Here is a 23,996-nt window from a genome sequence, read left to right as displayed (position 1 = left end):
CAATAATGGACCCAACACTGAGCCCTGAGGGACTCCACTAATAACATTAGTCCACGATGAGCAGTGTCCATTGATTACCACTCTCTGTCTTCTTCCCCTCAACCACCCCTTTATCCATAGCAGCAATTTGCCTCCAATGTCACACTGCTCCAATTTGTGTAGCAGTCTTCCATGTGCAACAGTATCAAAAGCCTTTCTAAGATCCAAGTATATAATATCAAAGTTATTCCCTGCATCCAGTTCTTTTGTGACTGCATCATAGTATCCAATCAAGTTGGTCAGGCAAGACTTCCCCTTAACAAAACCATGCTGTGTCTGGGCTATAACTGAAGTCTTGTCTAAATGATCCTGCAGTGCTTCTTTAACCAGTGCCTCCATTAATTTTCCTGGAACAGAAGTTAAGCTCACAGGTCTATAATTACTTGTGTCAGCCTTTGATCCTCCTTTGTGAATTGGGGTCACATTTGCACATTTCCAGTCTATGGGTACCTCCCCTGAGTCCAAGGAAGCTCTCATAATTTTGGCTAAGGGTTTGCTTAGCTGCCTCCTTTAATATAACTGGATAGATCCCATCCACCCCGGGTGCCTTTCTTGTGTTTATCTTCAACAGTTTCTCCTCCACTTTACTCCCAGTTATTTCAAGATTCTGTAGCTTACTGCTAGAGTTGAATACACCTCTGGCATTCCCCTTGCTGAATAACTCCTCATGTGTGAATGTCGATGCAAAATATTCATTTAGTTTGTTAGCTACCTGAGCAGGATCATCAACAGTTGACCCATCAATATCAAATGGACCAATCTGATTCATCCCCTTCCTTCTAGAGTTTACATAAGTAAAGAACTCTTTGCTGTTTTTCTTTGCATCCCTTGCCAAAGATTTCTCGTAATCTGCCTTCGCTTGCCTAACCTCCTTTGTAACTTGGTTGCATATCAACTTGTATCTATCATAGGCCTCTGTGTCATGTGTTAATTTGTAAGTATCCAATGCAATTTGCCCGGAACAGATGTTAAACTAACAGGTCTGTAATTACTTGTTTACTCTTTGATCCTCCTTTGCGAATTGGGGTCACATTTGCACATCTCCAGTGCATGGGTACCTCCCCTGAGTCCAAGGAAGCTCTAATAATTATGGATAAGGGTTTGCTTACCTCCTTTGCTGCCTCCTTTAATATAACAGGATAGATCCCATCCACCCCAGGTGCCTTATGTTTATCTTCAACAATTTCCGCTCCACTTTGCTCTCAGTTATTACAAAACCATTTAGCTCACTGCCAGAGTTTAATACACCTCTGGTATTCCCTTCCTTGAATTTGCCCCAATGCCACACTGTTGGTATATGTAGATGCAAAATACTCATTCAGTTTGTTAGCTACCTGAGCAGTATCATCAACAGTTGAACCATTGTTATCAGGTGGACCAATCTGATTCACTCCCTTCCTTTTAGAGTTTACATAAGTAAAGAACTCTTTGCTGTTTTTCTTTGCATCCCTTTCGAAAGATTTCTCATAATCTGCCTTCGCCTGCCTAACCTCCTTTGTAACTTGATTACAGACCACCTTATATCTACCATAGGCTTCTGTGTCATCTGTTAATTTATATGTATCCCATGCATTTTTCTCCTTTGCCACATGTCTCATTAGTTCATCTGACATCCATTTACACCTAAACCTTGAACAATATTTCTTAGTTGGTATGAAAAGCCTAGTGGCTTCCAAGATTTAATTCTTTGAATGCTTCCCATTTAGAATTTGCTGTTGGTAACATCATCAGTTGGTCTCACTGTATAGAATTTAAAAACTGTCTTGGACCACCATAGTCACCTTTACAAAAGCAGAGCCAAGTGAGATTAGAATCAGGGTAATCCCAAATAGAGATAGGTGATCTTGTCTAGAAATCTGAGTGTCATCAAAGATGAACATAGGAACGGAAGAATCCTTTTTTGAGATATAAGACAGGACTGAGTTTTAGAAGGATTGAAATCAACTAAGTTATCTTTGTCATGCTAGGCAATTACCTGGAGATCAACATTTAAGGAATTGGTAGTGGATATTTGAGAAGTTGTAACAGTTTGTGCAGGGCAAGGTTTCTCAAACTGGAAGGTGCAATGCAATGTGCTATCATCAACAAAACTATAAATAGGATTTCCAGTCAATGAAAGAAGGTCATTAATATACAAGATGAAAAGAGTGGAAGAAAGAACCAAACCGTGGGGAACACCATCATTAGTGAAGAAGTTAGAAGACAAAGAACTATCTACCATCACCATTGGTGAGCCGGCAGAGAGAAAACTGGATACCCAATTTCAGTTTACAAAACTAATATAACCCCAACAAAAGCCAAACACTCCATTTGCATAATGTGTTGCTCATCATTCTTCTATGCCAGAATGATTAAAAAAAAAATGTCTAGCAGAAACCATGAACTGCTACACTGTTTGGAGTAGATAATAAAAGTGAGGATTTTGATGCCATGTCTTACATTAGTAGTGGCAAATGATGCAAGAAAACAAACTTGTGAAGCATCAGCAAAAAAATTAAAAAAATAAATAAACCCCCCATGTGACCTGCTCATCCCCTAATTTGATCTAGTTCTTCTTTGAATTTATTCAAGCTACCCACTTCCACAACAACGAATGGAAGTTTGTTCCGACAGTCGACCATCTGCTGGCTTAAAGCAAAATTTTATACACTTACCTTGCAACCATCCTTCCTCAGTTTGAATTTATGTCCCCTCGTGTGTAGTCTGAGGAAGAATGCCATCAGCATTGCATTTACTCAGTCCATTCAAAGCCTTAAACAATCAGATCTCCTCACAGATGCCTAGTCTCCAGATGTTGCAATTTGCAGAACTGAAGCTTTTCTTGGTAATACCATCTTTTTGTTTCCTTCACCAATTGTATTGCCCTTCCCTGTACCCATTCCAGCAGCTCTACATCCCTCCTAAAATAAAGCCTCCAGACCTGTAAGCAGTACTCAAGGTGTGCTGCCTAACATATTATTGACATGTTGAATAATTCTGTACTATGGTAATTCTTTGAAAGAGAGGAGATATATATATACTTACACACATGAGGGGACGTAAATTCAAACTACATATATCCATATATCAAACTACATAAATAAACAATGTATATCCCCACACATATGTGTGGGGATATATGCATATAACTATTAGATTAGTTTATATAACTATTATATAGCATATAACTATTAGCATTAGTAGAGGCACATGATGCAAGAAAGAAAGCAAGCTTATACAGCATCAACCAAAAAAAAAAAAAAAAAAAAAAAACTGACCATTTCACTGATCCATTTATTCCAAATGTTTGTCTAGTTCTGCCTTGAATTGATTTAAGCTATCAACTTCCACAAAAAACAGATGGAAGTTTGTTCCAGCAATCAACTACCCGCTGGCTAAAGGCAAACTTCTGCACATCTATTCTACAACTGTCTTTCCTCAGTTTGCATCTATGCCCCCCTCAGGTTTGTAATCTGAGCAAGAGGAAGAATCCCATCAGCATTGAGCCTGCTCAATCCATTTAAGGCCTTATACACCTCAATCAGATGCCTTGCAGGTATCTAGTCTCCAGAAGGTGCAATTTGAGAACTTAAGCCTTTCTTCATAAGAGCACCCCCCTTTGTTCCCTTCACCAGTCTTGTTGTCCTCTGTACTCATTCTAGCAACTCTACATCCTTCCTAAAATAAGGTATGCAGTACTCAAGGGGTGGCATGACCATTAGATTAGTTATATTTATAATGAGCTAAGGGAGAGAAATAATAAATAAATATGTTTATTTGTGTGTGAATAATTATATAAGATATTTAGCTGTACATCGAAAGTCAGAAGGTTTTATACAAACCTTAATATATAGTAGTATACTACATATATTCCAGTATACGAAAGAAACATACGTATACAATAGATATATAAGCATATCAGATTGCTAAAATGACAAAAACAAAAATATTACACCTGAGGGTAAGTGCATGTAAATATTAAATACAAATAATCAGACATTGCTGGGTTAAAAAAAAAATACAGTTAAAAAAAAAAAAAGGAAATTATTCCAGCATAAGAATTCGGTGATAATCAAAGAATTAAAAATATGAGCAAGGAGAGAAATAAACTTGTAATTTGGGCAAATAAATAGCCAGGTTAGTGTGTCATAAGGCAGTGGGCTCCAAACTTTTTTGGTCATGCATCCTTATTTTACTTAAAAGGACTAACGCACACCTCAAAATAAAAAATTAAATATATAAGTTTTATATATATATATTATAAATCATTCACATGGAAATCATTACATCTAAAATCACATATAATTTTAAAAGATCACAAATAAAAAAATACAAAACAAAATTAAATTGAAGTTCAAGTACAAAATGCATGTACATTTATTTATAATTTTTATTTTCAATTAAATTTCGAAAAACTAAAGTTTTTTTCATAATTAATAAATATTGATTTATTGCGGATTATCTTGTGCACCCCTAGGGGTGCATACACCCCACTTTGGAGACCACTGTCATAAGCTGAAATAATGTGCAAATCCCTGTATAATAAAATCAGTAAATTATATACACAAAAAGGCCAAAATTTCATCAGGTGGTACTCCCATTCGATAGGTCCTGGAGAGAACACTGGATATATTATGGAGGGTGAGCACTATTCAATATATCAAAACAATAATTAGCTGTAACTGTCTGTTTTTGATTGTTATCTATCAGTTATCCCTAGGCCTGAAGATTGGTCCCTTTTTTTTTTTTTTTTTGGGGAATGACATCTTTTGCTGTACTTCTTCCCATGATGATGCAGTATTTTTAGTATTTTGCTGTACTTTTTCTAAATGATGATGCAGTATTTTCTGTTTCCATTTCAGTATTACAGGTATGAGAGGTTGTTTGTATGCTATCTAATAGATGTCACAAGTGTTCATACTGTTCCTTTTTGTAATTAGCTGAATTGTACAAACATCCATCATTCAGAAACCATAATTTGTCCCCCCCACCCCAATTTTGGGTTGTACTTTGTCCTTCTTCCTAGTAAACTAAAAGGGGTTTTACTTTAAAATCTCCTGCAGCATTACCACTCAACAATAAAGTCAGCCGATCCCTCGCCACTTTGAAGCCTGGAATGTTTATTTCTTATTTCAATATGAAACTTCTTTTAGGCATTTGTTTCCAAAAAAAGTCCTGTTTCATCTATGTTAAAAACTTGTTGAGAAGTATAACACCTCTTTCAATAATTTTTAAGAAGTTCTTTTTTGAAAGTGTTGGCTCCTTGATCTGCACTTACGGCTTCTCACTGAATTTTAAATAAATTGAACCAGCGCTTACTAGCTTTAAATGGTTCCACTTTTTTTATTATTTTTTTTATTTTTAAGATGAACTTTCTTCAGATCATCATATAGGCTAATCGCTTTTTATTTAATTAATAATATTTCACTTATCAGAATTGTATATTGGATATTATCTTCAATAAAATTATTTAGAAGTCTCTCCATTTCAATTATAATAGCCGGCCTAGCCATAACCAATTTAGTTGCTTGCAGTGGAACAGCTGTCTTTCTCACTGCTAAAATTAATTCTTTATTTTTTATAATTGTTCTTACAGTTGAATCTGCCAGTCCTAAATGATTGCACACATCCACTTGTTGTTGAACAGAATCGATTCGCTTCAAAACGTATAATTTAATTTTCAAATTCAGCCTTTTTTCTTACCTTACTAGGCTTTGTACCTTGTCCAGCTGTTGTTGCTTTTTAATTCTTATCTGCCCTTATTCACCTTCAAAAATGTAACTGTGTTGCATCAATTATTATACAATGTTTGAGTAAACTGTCCATTACCTAACACTGTACTGAGTGATGACTAGACTTCTTATAAATGCATATAACACAAATATTACAAGCAATATACTTGATCATTTTTTAAAATGTTGATCTCAGAACTATGTAACAAGCCACCGTACTGCAATTAAATTAGCGTGGAAGAAAATTTCGAAAGTCGGCGCAGGAAACTTTTTAATACTATTTTGCTATTCATTTTTGCTATCGACTACATCAGATAAAATGTTTTCGTTAAACATGCCAAAAATTTAATCTGTACGCTGGTAAAAGAGCATTATAGTGAGTTGTGACAGCGTTAGAGTGAGATATGGGTTATAATATGAGAATAGCAAATCAGCGTAGAGCGAACCACGTTATAACAAGGGCCTGTCGTATTTTGAAAAATATTTTTTTGGTTTAATAGAAAGAGAATGAAAAAATATACATTACAATAAATTTAAAGCAAGAAATGTGAAAATTATGGTTCTTGTTGATTAAATGTAACCATTATTTAATAATAATCCTTTAATAGTGTTGATTTTATCTGCAACTGTCTCATTATAGATGTTTTAAAATTTGTGATAATGACAAAAAAATTGTGGATGAAATAAACACTATATTAAAGGATTATTATTTAATAACAGATACACAAGGCATTTTTAATCAACAGTATATAAAAATACTCAACACAAACAATAATACAACAAAAAAAATAGATTACAAAAGAGCAGTAGTGATTCTGTTATAAAGGGCATCAGAAAAAAATTTAAAAAGAACCTTTAAAAAGTACAGCCTTCAGGTGACCTTTAGTCAAATCAATAAGATGGAGAGTTTGTTCAAAGATCTGACTCCAGATTATAATAGAAGACACTTGATATAAATTATAAGTGTAAATGGGTAAGGTATACCTTGAAAAGACGAGAGAAAGTTTGAGATGCACCTAGATGAATAACAAATACCTAGCTAAAAGATACACTAAAGAATCTGAATTGGTAGAGCAGCTTACAGTGATAGGAACTCTGCAGTGGGGGGGGAGGAAATGGCTTTAAAAAAAAAGAAATATAATAGAAGTCTTTAACACCAAGAAATTTAGCCAGATTGTGTTAAACAGAAATAAGGAGAGACCCATAGGGGAACTGTGCAATAGGCTTTTCAACAGTAAAATTAAATAGGGATTAATGGAGCATAGTGGGGGAGGATGCTAAAGAACAATAGGTTATGAGAATGCTAGACACTAAGAAAAACTAGATGCTTCTTATAACAATGCCAGCAGTTTGAGAAGGAAAATTTGTAATCTTTGTTCTTACTCATTGAGCATATGAACAAGAACCAGCTAAAGGGTTTGGAACGTGATGTTTATTTAACAAAATACTTTTTATGGTATATAAAGCATTAGAATAGTTTTTCTTTTGGATATCACCCAAAAAAAAAAAAAAAGTCTCATTTAAAGACTAATGCTATTTGGCATTTTCAAAATTATAAAAAGTACAAGGACTTCATTATCCTCTATTGTGTTTTTTCAGTAAGCAGAGTTTGAACTGTCTAATAAATGTAATAGTCTTAACACTGACAGCATTATGACCATTAACAGTACTAAACATTGACCATTCCAGTTCATGCCATTTATAATTTTGTTGATCACTAAAGTTCTGATCATGAAAGTTTGGGTAGTTGTATAGGTTCTGTTCTAATTAATAGTGAGGGCTTCTTAATCAAAAAATAGGAATAATATTTTCTGTAGTTTTTTATTTTTATTTAATTTTAGTTTCATTTAAAATATTAAATGATATTCTCTTAATATTTTTCTTCTTATAGAGAAGGATTTGAAGAAAAGTGCGTAATGAACAACTATTTTGGGATTGGTTTAGATGCCAAGATCACTCTTGAATTTCATAACAAACGTGAAGAGCATCCAGAAAAGTGCAGGTATTGAAATTATAGAGAAGTTGACGTGCTTAATCCCGATTATTCCTGCATTATTGGTAAATAATACAGCTTATTTTCAAATTATCCTCTTTATTATTATTTGATAATAAAGAGGATAGTGTCCTAAAACTAATTAAAATATACTTGTTACACTCTGCATACAGTGTTGTTGGAAATTTTTGTAATTTTTCTAGTGATGGCCTGATTATTATTTTTTATAATCATCATTGAGATATACTTTCATGGTTTTCCACCTACAGGTGGCCAAGGGGATGCGCTTTAATTATAACCACCCTGCATATCTCTTGAGTAGATGAAATTACTTTGTATTAGTCTAGCTGTTAAAAAAGTTAATTTTTTTTTTGCTTTGTAGGTCACGCACAAAAAATTTAATGTGGTATGGTGTACTTGGAGGAAAAGAATTACTTCAACGCACATTTAAGAATCTTGAGCAAAAAGTGCAGCTGGAATGTGATGGACGGAGAATTCCTCTTCCTTCTTTGCAGGGCATTGTTGTACTTAACATTCCTAGGTAATAAATATTTAAAAAAACTTCAGTAAATTTTTTATTAAAATTCAAATGGTCAAATGATTTTTAAGGCATTAGCAGAGGCATATGATGCAAGAAAGCAAGCTTATATAGCATCAGCCAAAAAAAAAAAAAAAAAAAAAACCTTCCTATTTCACAAATCCATTCATTCCAAATGCTTGTCTAGTTCTGCCTTGAAATTATTTAATTTTTTAACGTTCGTTATGACAGATGGCAGTTTGTTTCAACTATCAACCACACACTGGCTAAAGGCAAATTTCTGCACATCTATTCTACAATTGTCTTTCCTCAGTATGAATTCATGTCCCTGCAGGTGAGTAATCTGAGCAAGAGAAAGAATCCCATCAGCATTGAGCTTGCTCAAACCGTTCAAGTCTTTATACACCTCAATTAGATCCCCTCACAGGTGCCTAGTCTCTAAACACTGCAATTTGCAGAACTTAAACCTTTCTTGGTAACAGCAACCCTTTGTTCCATTCACCAATCTCGTTGCCCTTCTCTGTACTCATTCCAGCAGCTCTACATCCTTCCTAAAATGGGCTTCCAGACCTTGAATGGGTTGAGTACGCTGAATTCTGATGGGATCCTTCCACTTGTTCAGATTACGAACCTAAGGGGGCATAAATTGAAATTAAGAAAAGACAGATGTAGAATAGATGTGCTGAAATTTGCTTTTAGCTACGGGTGGTTAATTGCTGGAACAAACTTCCATCTGTCATTGTGGAAGTTGATAGATTAAATACATTTAAGGAGGAACTGGACAGGCATTTGGAGGGAATGGTGTGTGTTTTTTTTTTTTTTTTGTTTTTTTTTTTTTTTTGGCTGATGCTGCATAAGCTCATACACTTGCTTTCTTGCATCACATGCCACTACTACTACTCTGGGATTACTTCTACCCATATGCAGTACCTTGCATTTGTGAATGTTATGGCAGTTGAAACTTCAACTGCCATTTCTCAGCCCATTGACCCAATTTTCCTAGATCTTGTTCCAGTAGCTCAACCTGATTGCTGTTGTTAATTACCCTGCCAACCTTTGTATCATCTGCAAACTTTGACATTAAACATGATATACCTCCATCAGTATCATTAATAAATATTGAAAACAACAATGGGCCCAGCACTGAACTCTGGGGGACTCAACTAGTAACAGTAGTCCACAAAGAGCAATGCCCATTCATAACCACTCTGTCTTCTTCCACTTAACCATCCCTTTATACATAGCAGTAACTTGCTCTTAATGTCTCCAGTTTATATAGCAACAATACATTGCTCCAGTTTATATAGCAACAGTACGTGCAACAATATCAAAGACCTTCCCGAAATCCAAAAGTATGATATCAAAATTATTTTGTACATCCAATTTCTTGGTCATTGCATTCTAATAACCTACCAAATTGGTTAGACAAGACTACCCCTTAAAAATCCATACAGTAAGTGTAGTATAACTGGATTCCTATCCATTGGTCCTGCATTACTTCTTTAAACAGTGACTCCATTATTTTGCTTAGGCTGACCGGGCTAGCCAGGTGGGTAAAGTGCCTGCCTGGCAACCCAAAGATCGCAGGTTCGAATCCCGCCTCAGACTTTGATCAGAATAAAATGCAAAAACTTTGGGAGGTGCATTATGGCCACAGAAGCCGATGCGCCAACAACTAACCAAAAAAAAAAAAAAAAAAAAAAAAAATTTGCCTGGAACAGTTCTTAAGCTAACAGTTGTGTAATTACTCATATCACCTTTTGATCCCCCTTTATGAATTGGTGATACACATCTCCTGAATCCAAGGATGCTCTCATAATTATGGTTAAAGACTTTCTTACCTCCTTTGCTGCCTCTCTTAATATGATTGGATGGATCCCATGTAAAGACTTCCTTACCTCCTTTGCTGCCTCTCTTAATATGATTGGATGGATCCCATCCACTCTAGGTGCTTTTTTGTGTTCAGTTTCAACATTTCCTCTTCTACTTTCCTGTCAGTTATCACAAAGTCATTTAGCTCCCCATTAGAGTAATAAACTTCTGGCATCCCCTCTCCTAAAGAATTCCTCATGTATGAATGTAGATACAAAATACTTATTCAATTTGTCAACGACCTGAGCATGGTTATCAACAGTTAACCCATTGGTACCCAGTGGTCCAATATGAGTCAGTCCCTTTCTTCTACTATTAATATAACTGTAGAAGTCTTTTCTGCTTTTCTTTGCATTCTTTGTCAGAGACTTCTTATAAACTGCCTTAGCTTGCCTAACCTGCTTTGTGACTTGATTACAGACTAATTTAATTTATATCAATCATCTATTTCTGAATCACCTGATGGTTTATATGCATCTCATGTACTTTTCTTCTCTGTCACTTGTCTCAGTAGTTCACCTGACATCTATTTAGGCCTTGAGCTAAGCCTTGAACAGTATTTATTTGTTGGTATGAAAAGCCCAGTAGCTTCTATGATTACTTCCCTAACTTCTTCCCATTTAGAATTTGCTGTTGGTAACATTATCTGTTGGTCCCACTGCATAGAATTTTAAAACTGTCTGAGATCGCTGTAGTCACCCTTATGAAAGCCTTTACCCTTGACAGTAGTTATCTTTAATTAAATTCCACATTAGTACTCTGTGATAACTGCCACCCAGTGGGTCTTTTACCTGCAGATTCTTAATGCATGTAGGATCACTTCTGATAACCAGATCAAGAGTATTGCATCCTTTTGTTGCCTCTCTAACATGCTACTGTAGAAATCGTCATTCAAGAAATCTACAAAAGTCTTGCTGGTGTGTGAGTGACCAACCCACAAATTCCAATCAAAATCTGGAAAGTTAAAATCATCCATTATAAGACATTCTGATTTACTGACTCACTCTATTTCTCTCTATAGCTGTTTGGTATACTCGTCCCAGTATTTAAGCCAATAACACACTCCTGCTCTTAATTTTGTTTTCCCAGTGCTTATATAACACAAAACTGACTTAACATTGCACTGGTCACCCATGTTGACTGGATGAACTGCTTTAGATTTAATATGCTTCTTAACTAAGAGCATAACCCCTCCACCCCTCTTGTCCTGTCTGTCTTTCCTGTATACATCGTGCTCCCCATATTCAAATTCAGTATCATTTGTTGGAGTGACACCATATGTCGGCTATCACTACAATGTCTGCATTTGATGACTTAGACCAGTGCTTTTCAACCTTTTTATAACAGCATTTCCAAGTAATTTATTTTATTTTGCGGCACCCCTACTCAATTTTCTGCCCTGTTAGATCCGATTCTCTGTGTGTGTGTGTGTGTGTGTGTGTGTGTGTGTGTGTGTGTGTGTGTGTGTGTGTGTGTGTGTGTGTAAATAATATTAAAATATATATATGTTATATGATAATTATTACAATAATATAATTATAAAAATTACATTTCATAATACAAATTATATATATACAGTATATAATAATTTTATTCTTTATATAGAGGTAAACCAAGCAAACATCAATTATAGATCACCACAAAATTAAAAAGATACTGTACACCTCTTTATAATGAAATAAACATAAATTTAAAAAAAAAAAAAAGTTTAAGTAACTTAAACCCAAATTACGTGGCACCCCTGGAATGTTGTTGCGGCACCCTGGTTGAAAACCATTGACTTAGACAGTACTTACAATGCTCCTGGCATTAGTGTACATGCAAGTATACATGGACTGTGTTCACTTGTTCCATGATGTCCCACAGAAGGGCCTGAAATTCACAATGCAATTTGCTATCCAGGCTGCTGCATTTTCCAATGGAAACCGAATGAATTACCTTCACCTCTTCCTGCTGCTCTGTTTAATCTATTAGTCTGTATATCACCCCAAGCTAGTTTTCCAACCCACCTATCACTGCCTCAATATTATCAGTAAATACTCTTGCATGCCTTCTATTTAAGCATATCTCATCCATCAACATGGACTTTCACATGCTCTCAACATGGACTTCCTCTTATTGTGCTGGGCAGAATTGCAGACACTTTCAAATTCAATCCTAACTCATGACTTTTTTCCAGCATCGCACTGTACTTGTTAAGTAAGCCCCTGATCTCCTACTTTTTAATATCGTTAGTGCCAGTATGTACAACAATATCACATTTTCTGCCCTTAATTTTCTGCTGCAATCTCCAAGATAGAATGTGCTGGTTCTTGTGGAACCAGCACATTCTATCTTGGAGATTGCAGCTCTGTTACCTGATGCACAATTGTGAACTCTGGCAGACAAAAGCAATTAATCAAAAAGACGGTAAAAATTTCCAGTTAACTTATCCGTTTGCACAAGCTTAAAATTCATTGACCATTCACGTGTACTCTCTTACCAGGTATGACCTAAATGAAGTGCATAACGCTTTAAACCGAGGGCATTCATAGGAGAATTGGGCCCCTTCGGTTTCCTCCCCAAGCCACAGCACTCCTGTACTTTGTGCCCATTGCTTCGATGCTCTAATCTGGGCATGATTTCCTTTTAAATATTATTTAATTGATTAACAGTGAAAATTAATAAAAATAATCCATTTAATTGATTAATTGACAATACTCAACTAAGCTAATAGATTCCTAAATGTAGTGATACATCTTACACTATCAAGTTTTAATTTATACCTTATGCTATCAAGTTCAAGTATACATTACACTATACTCTTATGATTGCAGTTTTAGATTAGTTATATCCTTACTAAAATGTAAATTTTCTTTGCTAAAAACAAAAAAATATATATGCCTAAAAAGTGATTAGAACCTTCCTGCTACTTATTTATCACAATTGAACTCTACTGTTCTAATGCACCAATAGTTACATGCTACGATATTCGCACCAAAACACAAATACAATAGTGGTACGAATAATGGGTTGTAATTTACAAAATCATTAAGTAAATTTAAAAATAAGCTAACAAACATAATTAAGACAATTAAACTATTATATATGTATTTCCTATTATTAAACTTGTCATCATTTATTGTGTATCCGTTTCGCTCTGTGCAACAGTAATTCGATATTAATATGACAATTAAGTAAATAAAATGGCTAAAGTTTTCAAAAAACTTATCTCTTGGAGCTTGAATTCACTGCTTTGGTAATTTATTGTTGGAATAAACTTTTTCCTATCATTGTTAAAGTGTGTAATTTAAATAAATTTTAAGAAAGTTTGGGTAAATTATTGACAGGATGTGCAAATGAATTTTTTTTTATTATTATTTTTTTCTTCGGCTGGTGTTCTATAAGGTTTTCTTGCATCGTATTGTGAGTACTTAAAACCTTGATCTCAAAAATAATAAATAATTGTTATTATACATATTTATGATGTATAATGTAAGTCGCACCATAAACAGAGACAGGTAAAATATTCAAAACCAGAATTGTCCAAAATCTACACTCTTGTAACACTGTGTAATTTTACTTTGATGCAATGCTTGTTCTGTGAATAGCACTATTGGAAGATGAATTTACAAATTCATACATATACATATATATATGAGATTGTATTAAAGAGTAAAGACAGATAAAACATCGAAAAGTTAAATAAACTGGATATGGCAAATACACCGAAATGCGCAAAGCAGCAGCAATGGATGCAAATGTAAATATATGCATATTATATATATGACAAATAAAAATAAAGATGGCAGTTTGAAACACATGGAAAGCCAAAGGGCAAAAAGATGGCCGAAAAATGAGCAAAATGTAGTAACCTTTAAAATAAAAATTAATCAAAAAAGTCAAAAAAAAAAAAAAAAGCAGTAACGGCAGCCTACATCAGATAAAGGTGGGAAAAATTTAGCTAAATACTTCGAAATGGGGAAGAAAAGCAAATATGCAATTAATAAATAATAATAAAATCTGATGTTGGCAAAGTGAATATTGATACATGAGCAGGTATTTCATCAGAGAATTGCACCTGATAATGCAGTTCCCCGATGATGCACCTGCACCTGACTAGCCAATCTGGGGGGTACAAGTTTTTTATGGCGCCTCCGTAGCCAGGTGGAAAGGAGCAGCAGTGCGTAGCACACACTTCTTGATTAGACCGGGGTTCGAGCCCATCACCACCAAATACGGAGAATGCGGAAAGGTCAGGGAATGACCATCGCATATCCCGGAGCAATATGGCCTTAGTTGCTAATGCTCCTAAAAACCAAGAGGTGGTAGATGACTTTCATCAACCGTAACTTTAATGTATTCAGCTTCATGCACTGGCATTCGAATATTTCCAAAAAAGTACATGCCAACGTCATCTTCTTGTACATATGTATAGTCAATACTCCCAGCCTCTTTGGGGTCTTACAAGCATAGAACACTTATACCACCCAATTGGCTATCTATAGGAGTATTCATTTACCATTTATATATTATTATTTATCTATCTATTTATTTATTTACTTTTTATTTTTATATCTTCATATACCATACATAAACACCTGAAGGATGCTCACAGAACTATGTTCAGAGTCCTACTATAGGAATGGTTATAGCAACCCCGAATTGCCCTAGCACCATCTTTTGTCTTCTTCAGTACTCTTTATGCTTTCCTACTTCCTATATTTTTATTTCTCGTGAGCCATTAGTTTAGCGAACGCAATACCCGAGATGCTCCTTTTTTGCTTTAAAACACTTTCCTCACCTATAGAAAGTTCAGCGACTTTTTACCACTACTTTGCTAGCCTATTATTCCTTTCTATCTGGGACACATTCCTTCACTCATTTAACCTTAAAAGGGTTACCCTACCACTAACCTTTTTTACATTCGTAACAAAATTGGTTTAATTTATTTTAATTTACTAATTTAATTTACTACTTCGCTAATTAAAATTATTTTAATACATCTCGAACTTGCGACACATGGGGTAACTAGCCCAACTTATTTAATTAATTTTATTTAATTTTAAATTTTCCCAATTTCTCACACCAGGGGTCGCCAGTTTATACAATATACTGTAGCCCACATTCAGTTTAAACCTTTTATTTCTCCACAGCAGTACAGATCGCCACAACCTACACGATACCAGAAAGTTATCCCATTTCTTGCTTTTTATTTTTGTTATTCTTGTTAATCTTTTAATCTTTACTTCCAGACTCTGTCGGGTCAGCCATGAAATATACGCACACCACATAATTAAAATTAAAAAAATTTTTTTAACTAACCTTAACTTGACCTAATTTTATCACTTTGATGCAATGCTTGTTCTGTGAATAGCACTATTGGAAGATGATACCTAATTTTCACGTAGACCAGTGCGGCGGCATGTATTTCATGTCAGAAACAGAAGCTTTACCCACTTATTGCCATTTCCTCCTTTGATTTTGGTGACTGGCCCTCGAAAAAGGCGCTGAGGTCACAGGACGAATGGCACTAAGTTATTCTTATTAATTCTTAGCACTCTTCTTTGTTCACCGTGATAGCGATTTCGGTTCCATTCGCCCTTTGTTCTCCATATGTAGCATTACTAGTACCATAACGTTAACATATTGCCTTTCACGACTACTAGCTTATGTAGCAATTATGGTCATCAGGTACTTTCTGCATATAGCAGAGTCCCAGGTCCATAAACCATTATTTTTATTTTTATTATTAATAATATCTTAAACTGTTGCCTCCTTTAAAACATATATATATAACTCCATCTGCCACTCACACTCTCAATTTAACAATTAATTATGGTTTGCTAAACTCAATTAAAAAATAATGAACTAAAATACATGAGAGAAACAAAATATAAGAAGAATTTTATAATTAAGAAATTAAGTAAAAATAAAATATAATAAAGACAGTTTTTATCATGTTTTTATCGGATATAATGAAATTTTTAATCATATTTTTTTAGAATTTTTAAGGTCACTCATCCCTGTATTGGAATGTAGATGCTTGTATTGAGTCTGGAAAATGCAAAGTTTCATGTGGGTCAGTCTAATAGATATCATAGCTTGACTGATCATTCTTTTCTTTGTTCACAATGAAAGCGGTGTACAGATCTCAAATTATTAAAACTTGACACATTACTAAGTGAATTTGGGCTACTGAAGAAATGGGTGCTTGCCTTAGAGGCAGATAAAACTGGGAACTCATCAGGGACTTAGCTATCTAGTTTCCTGCTATGTAATGCACCCCCCAATTCAGGAATATTCAAATGCATACTGCTCTGGTTTAAGAGGACTTAAATTTTATTGGGAGCTTCCATTGTCAAGGGAAACATGTAACATTTTTGTAATCAGATAGGTGGACTAGAACCAGGGTGTGTCTATTGGAAACAAAAATTGACGATGTTACAAACAGATTGTTATTTTTCGGGGGGGGGGGGGGGAACAGTAATAAGAGCATTATTATTCATGTTGGAGACTGATAGTATTGAATGCATGAACTGGTGATTTGTTGAATATAAGGTCATGCTAAAAAAAAAAATGCTATGCGTTAGATTAGGATGTGTGTGTATCTGAAATTCTGTCTAGGCATTGATAAAAGGGACAATTTGTTGAAAGCCCTATGGATTTTGATGGAATCTGCAAGGTCTTGGGGGGAATTTTTTTTATCAGCATGGCCTGCCCCAATAGGTTGAAGGAATCTATTCTGTAGAGATGGAAGTATATTTGAACTAAAACAGTGCAAGTGTTCTTGCAAAGTGTGCAATTTGTACAAAGGATAGTGATGTTTAAAATGACCTAGACTAATTCTAGGGAAACAAGCATAAATAACTTAACAGGTGTGTCAGGGTAGTTAACTGTGAACAGTAATGTCAGGAGTATTGCTAATAAAATCAATGAATTTGAACTCCTAATTAGGACAACTAACACTAACATAATAGGGCTAACGGAAACATGTTACCCAGAAATAGGTGATGGGGGCAAGAGTAATATAAAAATGCAGTTTAAATTATGATATATTGCCAATGAAATCAGAGAATTTGAACTCCTAATTAGGACAGCTAACACTAACATGATAGATCTAACAGAAATGTGGGCCATCCAGAAATAGGCATTTGGGGACAAGGGTAATATAAAAATGCATTTAATTTTTGATATGATTCAAAGCAATCTTGTTATGTCACATCAAAAAAGTTATACCCCTTTCTTTTTTTTTTTTATGGAAAAGACGATCAGCTTTTACCTAGAACCATTTTCAATGTATACATTGAATTTTAAGAATCAACTTCATGAATATTCCACTAGTTTCATCCTCACATAAGATAATACACTTGCTCATCTTCTTGTAAACATGCAAGAATTCAGTAACACACTACCTCCACAGTGGATGAAATGAGGTGCCAAAGGAAATAACTTGGTGCTGCTGGTCCTTCAGACCTAACACTTTTTTTTTTTTTTGCAGGATTAAAGGATGCTGTGTGTGTGTGTGTGTGTGTGTGTGTGTGTGTGTGTGTGAGTGAGTGAGTGAGTGAGTGCGTGAGTGAGTGAGTGAGTGCATGTGCAGGGCTATGTGAAGAGCGGTTACAATGGATGTAACACACATGGACCCTCAACATAGGAAGGGGGATCACCAAATCAATCATGCATTTCCCCCCCCCCCCCAGATACTAATGCACATGTCTATGTGGGTGGGTGTGCCTACACATGCATGTGTGTGCTACCATTGCCAACAGACATTCCTGAACTGAAACAGGATTACAGGCTGCAATGCCAATTACCACAGACGTGCCTACAAATGTTTGGGAAGAAATGGACTATTAAAATCAGTTTTAATTTATATTATTTTCTGAAACTACTTTTTGTAATCACTCTGTATATTATACGAGATATTTCATCTGTAATGTTAGATAATGTTTTTACTTTGTGATATTTTCTGCCTAATTTGTGACTTTCAAGGAATATATAAGAAGAAAAAACACAATTGGTTGCATAAATAAAACTATGTTATAAATTTGATTTTTGTACCTTATTTGGTCATTTGTCAGACTGTATGAACTTTGTATGATAATTCATGCTTGATTAGGTACCTACTTAAGCATGAATATGTAATCAACCCAAAGCAGAGCCACAACTGCTGTCTGGGTAGTGACATACATTTTAAATAAAAAGTATTATTCTTATCAATTGGAGCAGTGCTTTTTTTAAGCTTGGTTTACTTTACTTTATGCTTGGTTTTCTTTGAGACTGTAAACAGGTTTGAATTTTCTTGTTATGCATAAATACATAATGTAAAAAAATGCATTCATATAAAGTGACATCTCTACCCTGCTACTTTAAGGTGCCATCTGATTTAATAATAGGGTATAATTTATAAACATTAATGCTTATTTTGAATAAACATTTTTGTTTTTAAATGATAAGTGAATTAGTAAGTGAATCTCATTTATTTTCTTTCTGATATTTTATTTTAATTCCTTATAATTGATATATATATATATATATATATAATTTCTTTCAGTTACGGAGGCGGGTCCAACTTTTGGGGTGGAACTAAAGAAGATGATGTAAGTAAAAATTAGGAAGGGTCTAAGTTATATCTATTTTATATCTAGTTTAGCAAAACTAAATATAAAATAGATATAATTCTATTCTTTTCCAAACTCTCATTGGGAAAGTATTGAAACTTTCAGCTTGCCAGTAGCTTTAATTTTTGCAAATTAATCATGCATATTAAAGTCAAACCACTTTAATAATATAATAAAAATTATGAACAAGAGTGGAAGAGGGTTTTGTTTTTTTCAGCCAGCAAAATTTACCTTGCTTGGTCATTGCAAGCAAGTTAAATTTTGGTTTTAATATACACAGCAGAGCATACTTCCTATTTCCATGAGTTACTTTGGTATTTATTTTATTTTCAAATAGATTCAAGGATTGCAAGAGATTTTTCTTCTATTTGTTTGAAATATGAGACACTATTTCATTTTTTTATCCTGCGTGTCATTATTTGTATGATAGCAAGTGGTCTATAGTGACATTTCCTTGACAAATTAGTGAAAATTAAGTTGTTCAATGTGAGTTGCCATACCAGGTGTCAAGAACTTATAACTTTGAAATGTCATTTGATTGAAAGTAGTGAAATACTAGCACTAGTGGAAACAAGTGCTAGTATTGCTGATGTAACTATTCTTATTATTAGTATTGCTGATGTAACTATTTGGGTTGCGGGATTCGAATCCCTCCTCTGGCTTGGATCAGAATAGAAAATGTGAAAATCTTGGGAGGTGCAATATGGCCACAGAAGCCGATGCATCAACAACTAACAAAAAAAATAGTATAATTTGTGATCCTTACTATTAATACTTAGTGTCTGTTTTCTGTCTCTTCTAGAAGTTCTTGCTGAAATTCTTGCATAGATGTACATAAGCCAGAATATCACCAGTGGAATGACACTGACGTAATCCATACTGGCGATCGTTGACCAGATGAAAGATTTCCAGATAGTTTTGAGTTGGCAGTTAATTGATTTCTCCATTACTTTGGAAAGAGTAGAAGTAATCACAATCGGATAATAATTGGATGGAAGGAATTTGTCACCCTTTTTTAGGAACTGCTTGGATATGAGCAAATTTCCAAGCATAAGGAGAAATATATTTGGAATAAGAAAGTGAAACAAGATGACACAAAACAGGAGTAAGTTCATGGGCATAGGTTTTGAGAACAAGTGGAGAAATAACATCAGGAACTGGAGCTTTTGTAGCATCAGATTCATCAAAATCCTTCTGACATTCTTTTGACGGAAAACCACAGGATTCGTTGAATGGAGTGTACTGGGAATGATTTGAGGTGATTTACCAAGATCGTCAATACATGAGTTGGAAAAAAAAAAATAGGTTGCTAACAGGTCAACTTTATCTTTGGCTGATGTGGCAACAGAACCATCTGGTTTTGACAGAGGTGGGAACAGAGATGGGCAAAAATTGTGGCCAAGCTTTGGAAAGACCAGAATGCTCGGCTACCATTAGGGCAAGAAACAAGTTTTCTACTCTTAGCCTGTTCAAAATCTAGTTTGGACTAATCAATAACTGCTTTACAAAGTATAAATAATACTTAATAATAATTTTTATTATGCAATATCGCTTATAAAAACATAGTACCGGAAATATTTTATAATGAAAATTTAGTACTTTTATACGATTTCAGAGAATACAGGCTTAGGGGTTTGCGATAAAAATATTATGTTGAAAGGGGTTCGCGAGTCAAAAAAGGTTGGGAACCACTGATTTAGAGTGACCAGAAAATTATCCATCAATATTGAGATAACTTCCTTAACCCAGCAGTGATCATGCTACACCTGAAAGATGTAGTGCAAAAACAATTATTGTACAAAAATTTTGGGTTCTTGGTTAATGACTGAAACTTTCTCTACCTTTCTAATAGATACTGTTGTAATAGACCTAGTTTTTGAATCAAAATTTTAGTTTTCAAATGTAATTGTGTGAGAACACCTGTCAGATGCAGTGAGACCATGTTTGCAACTTTTTTTTTTATTTTTTTTTTATGGTCACAATACATCCCATCCTACATCCTTCAAAAAAAAAAAAAATAATAAATAAATAAATACGTATCTGCTATATATTTTCTATTTTTTAAAAAAATATTTATATACATATTGCATATAAATTTGGATGCTTAATGGTATGCAAAATTTTAAAGATTTTTTTAATATTTATATACATAATATATATTATTGAGAAATACAGGGTGACTTCCTTTTAAGTGAGGAAACTATTTTGAATAACTGCTGATGTCAATATGTATATGTTATATGAAAAATAGATTGTAACCTTTTTTGTTTTACTGTTTCAGAATAATTTGAAAATAAGAAAAATACCATGGCCAATACCATACCATTGAAGGAGAGGATTGAAATTATAAAGTGACATGCAAAATATCCAAATGCTGCAGATGTTGCACACCAGTCCAAGAAGTTTTTTGGACATGAATGCCCACAATGAAAACCATAAAGTAAATTGTGAAAAAGTTTGATTAAGTGGGAATAGTGTACAATCTACCAAAAACTGGTAGACATTGTATCTCAAAGTGATCTGCCAACCTGGAATTTGTACGGAATGATATTGAAAGAAATCCAAAAAAATCTCAAAGAAAGAAAAGTTTGGAACTTAAAATAGCTAAAACAAGCTTAAATGGATTCATAAAGGAATTTAAAGGGTTTGTCATCCCATGTTGCTTCGAAGCTCGAATGAGGACAACCCAGATAGAAGATTGGAATTGCTGAACGGTTTTTGGCCATGAGTGTTACTAACCCAGATATCATTGATAATGTTTTGTGAATGATGATGCCACTTTGAAACTAAATAGAACTGTTAATTGCCATACTGTGTTTATTGCTCTCTAAACAACTCCATTTATTCTTTAGCAAGGATTTAAATGCTCCTTGCTTGACAGTCTGTGCTAGAATTTGAACTGCAGGTGTTCTCTCAACCTTTTTTCCTTTGAGGGAACCATGACAGGAGAAAGCTACTTGAGACTGCTAAAAGAAAAATCATTCTATTAATGCAGTCTAAAATCAATTTTCAGCATTGCTTTTGTGCAGAATGCAACATCAGTTTACTATGCAAAAATTGTATGTGAATTCTTAGACGAAAAGTTCCCAGGTCAATGGATCGGATGGCAGGGTTCCATTGAATGGCTACCACACTCCCTGGATTTACCCCTTGATTATTTTTTGTTGGGTTTCTTAACCCAGCAGTGGTGTTGGGGCACCTCACAGGTGCCCTACAAAAATAATGGTCCCACATTAACTGTTAATCAATGATTAAAGTTGTGAAATTTTTTCTACCTTCTTAAATAGAGTCAAACTTTAACTGCAATAGCTTCTGAAGAGATTTTCTTCTGGCTTTCATATAGGAATTGGGTGTGAGTACCTGTTGGGTGCCCCACCACCGTTTTTGCAACTGTTTAAATTTTGCTTGAAAATTGGCATGGTACTGGACAAGTGCCAATGCCGTATTTCTGTAAACTTTCAACTTAGTTGTTTTTCCTTTCCCACTAGGTCAATAAGCCATCTACCATCTTATCTTAGTCATTTTTGAAAGATTTATTATTGTTTTCATAGCATGAAGACAATAACAGGAACCTGGTATTCTCTCAAAATGGCTACTACTCTGGAGGAAGTTTCAAATTTCACACACTCTGAAGGGTGCCAAATTTGAAATAAATTTCAAAATAAGCCTGAAAATGGAAGTAACAATGTTATCAAATATACATAATGTTTTTAAATTTTTTTTTAATAATATTTATATACGTAATAAGCAGAAATATATGCGCAAGCATAGTTTGAAATTTCATTCACTTAACCGTCTTTTAAATTGGAAAACAGTAAAAATTATGAGACTGATGTTTCTATTTTATATCCAATATGTTTTTTATAATTTTTAACAAAATTAATATTTTTTTGAAAATAAAAGGTGTAAAACACACTGTTTTAAAGATTTTAATATTTTTTTGAAACATAAGTCGCCCAGAGGGTCTTCTACCTGCAGGTAGAAGACCCTCTGAGTGACAATGATAGCAGTGTACTGATGTGGGATTTAGAGACATAACTACTGTCACGGGTAAAGGGAAGAGCTTTTTCTTCTGTAAGGATGACGACAGTGGTCTCAGATAGTTTATAAATTCTATACAGTGGGATTGAAAATAGGAAAATTAGCTAAATGCTAAATGGGAAGCATTCAGGGAAGTAATTATAGAAGCTACTATGCTTTTCATACCAACTAAGAAATACTTTCTAGGCTTATACCTAAATGGATGTCAGATGAACTGATGAAACTTCTGGTTGATAAGAAAAATACATGTAAATTATCATATGATACCGAAGCATATATAGATATAAATTAGTCTGTAATCAAGTCACAAAGGAGCTTAGGTAAGCTAAGGCAGATTATGAGAATCTTTGGCAAAGAATGCCAAGAAATGCTGCAAAGACTGCTTTACTAACATTCTGAAGGAAGGGTTTGAATCACATTGGCCCACTTGATAACGTTGGTTTAACTGTTGATGATCCTGCCCAGGTTGCTGACAAACTGAATAGGTATTTTGCATATACCTTTATACATGAGGAGTTCTTCTTTATTGAGGGGAATTCCAGAAGTTCATCAAACTCTAACAGGGAGCCAAATTATTTTGTAATAACTGAGAGGAAAGTGTAAGAGGAATTGTTGAAGCCCAATGTAAAAAAGGTGCCTGGGATGGATCGGATATATCCAGTTATGTTAAGGAAGGCAGCAAAGGAGGTAATCAAACCCTTACCCACAATTACGAGAGAAACTTTAGATTCAAGAGAGACCCATACTGGAGGTGTGCAAATATAACCCCAATTCACAAATGGGGAATCAAAGGGTGATGTGAATATTAGATTAACTTCTGTTCTAGGGAAAATAATGGAGTCTTTGGTTAAAGTAATGCAGGACCATCTAGACAGGAATGAACTTATATTGCAGTCACAGCATGGATTTGTTAAGGGGCAATCTTGTCTGACCAATCTGATTGAATACTATGGTGCCGTAACAAAGGAACTGGATGCAAAAAATAATTTTGATATCATATACATGAATTTCAGTAAAGCTTTTGATATTATTGCGAGTCGCCTCCGTAGCCAGGTGGGAAGGAGCAGCAGTGCATAGCACACGCTTCTTGATTAGACCGGGGTTCGAGCCCGTCACCACCAAATACGGAGGATGCGAAAGGTCAGGAATGACCACTGCATATTCACGGAGCAATATGGCCTTAGTTGCTAATGCTCCTA

The 23,996-nt window shown here is 34.6% G+C and overlaps 1 protein-coding gene across 2 annotated transcripts in view; it reads left to right on the top strand.

The window, feature by feature from the left end:
• Nucleotides 1–23,996, top strand: part of LOC150084152 (diacylglycerol kinase delta) — a 511,886-nt gene that overhangs the window by 352,916 nt on the left and 134,974 nt on the right. For both annotated transcript variants that reach the window (XM_090375907.1, XM_090375908.1), the window contains exons 19-21: nucleotides 7,642–7,752; nucleotides 8,126–8,284; nucleotides 18,690–18,735. In XM_090375907.1, coding sequence (XP_090232033.1) covers nucleotides 7,642–7,752; nucleotides 8,126–8,284; nucleotides 18,690–18,735 — 316 coding nt within the window. The remainder of the gene's footprint in view (nucleotides 1–7,641; nucleotides 7,753–8,125; nucleotides 8,285–18,689; nucleotides 18,736–23,996) is intronic.

This window comes from Mastigoproctus giganteus, chromosome 6 (genome assembly GCF_048544385.1).
Source record: "Mastigoproctus giganteus isolate SK-2022 chromosome 6, ASM4854438v1, whole genome shotgun sequence".
NCBI classification, from domain to species: domain Eukaryota; kingdom Metazoa; phylum Arthropoda; class Arachnida; order Uropygi; family Thelyphonidae; genus Mastigoproctus; species Mastigoproctus giganteus.
Note: the sequence above shows the minus strand (reverse complement) of the source record. Positions and strands in the feature narration are given on the sequence as shown.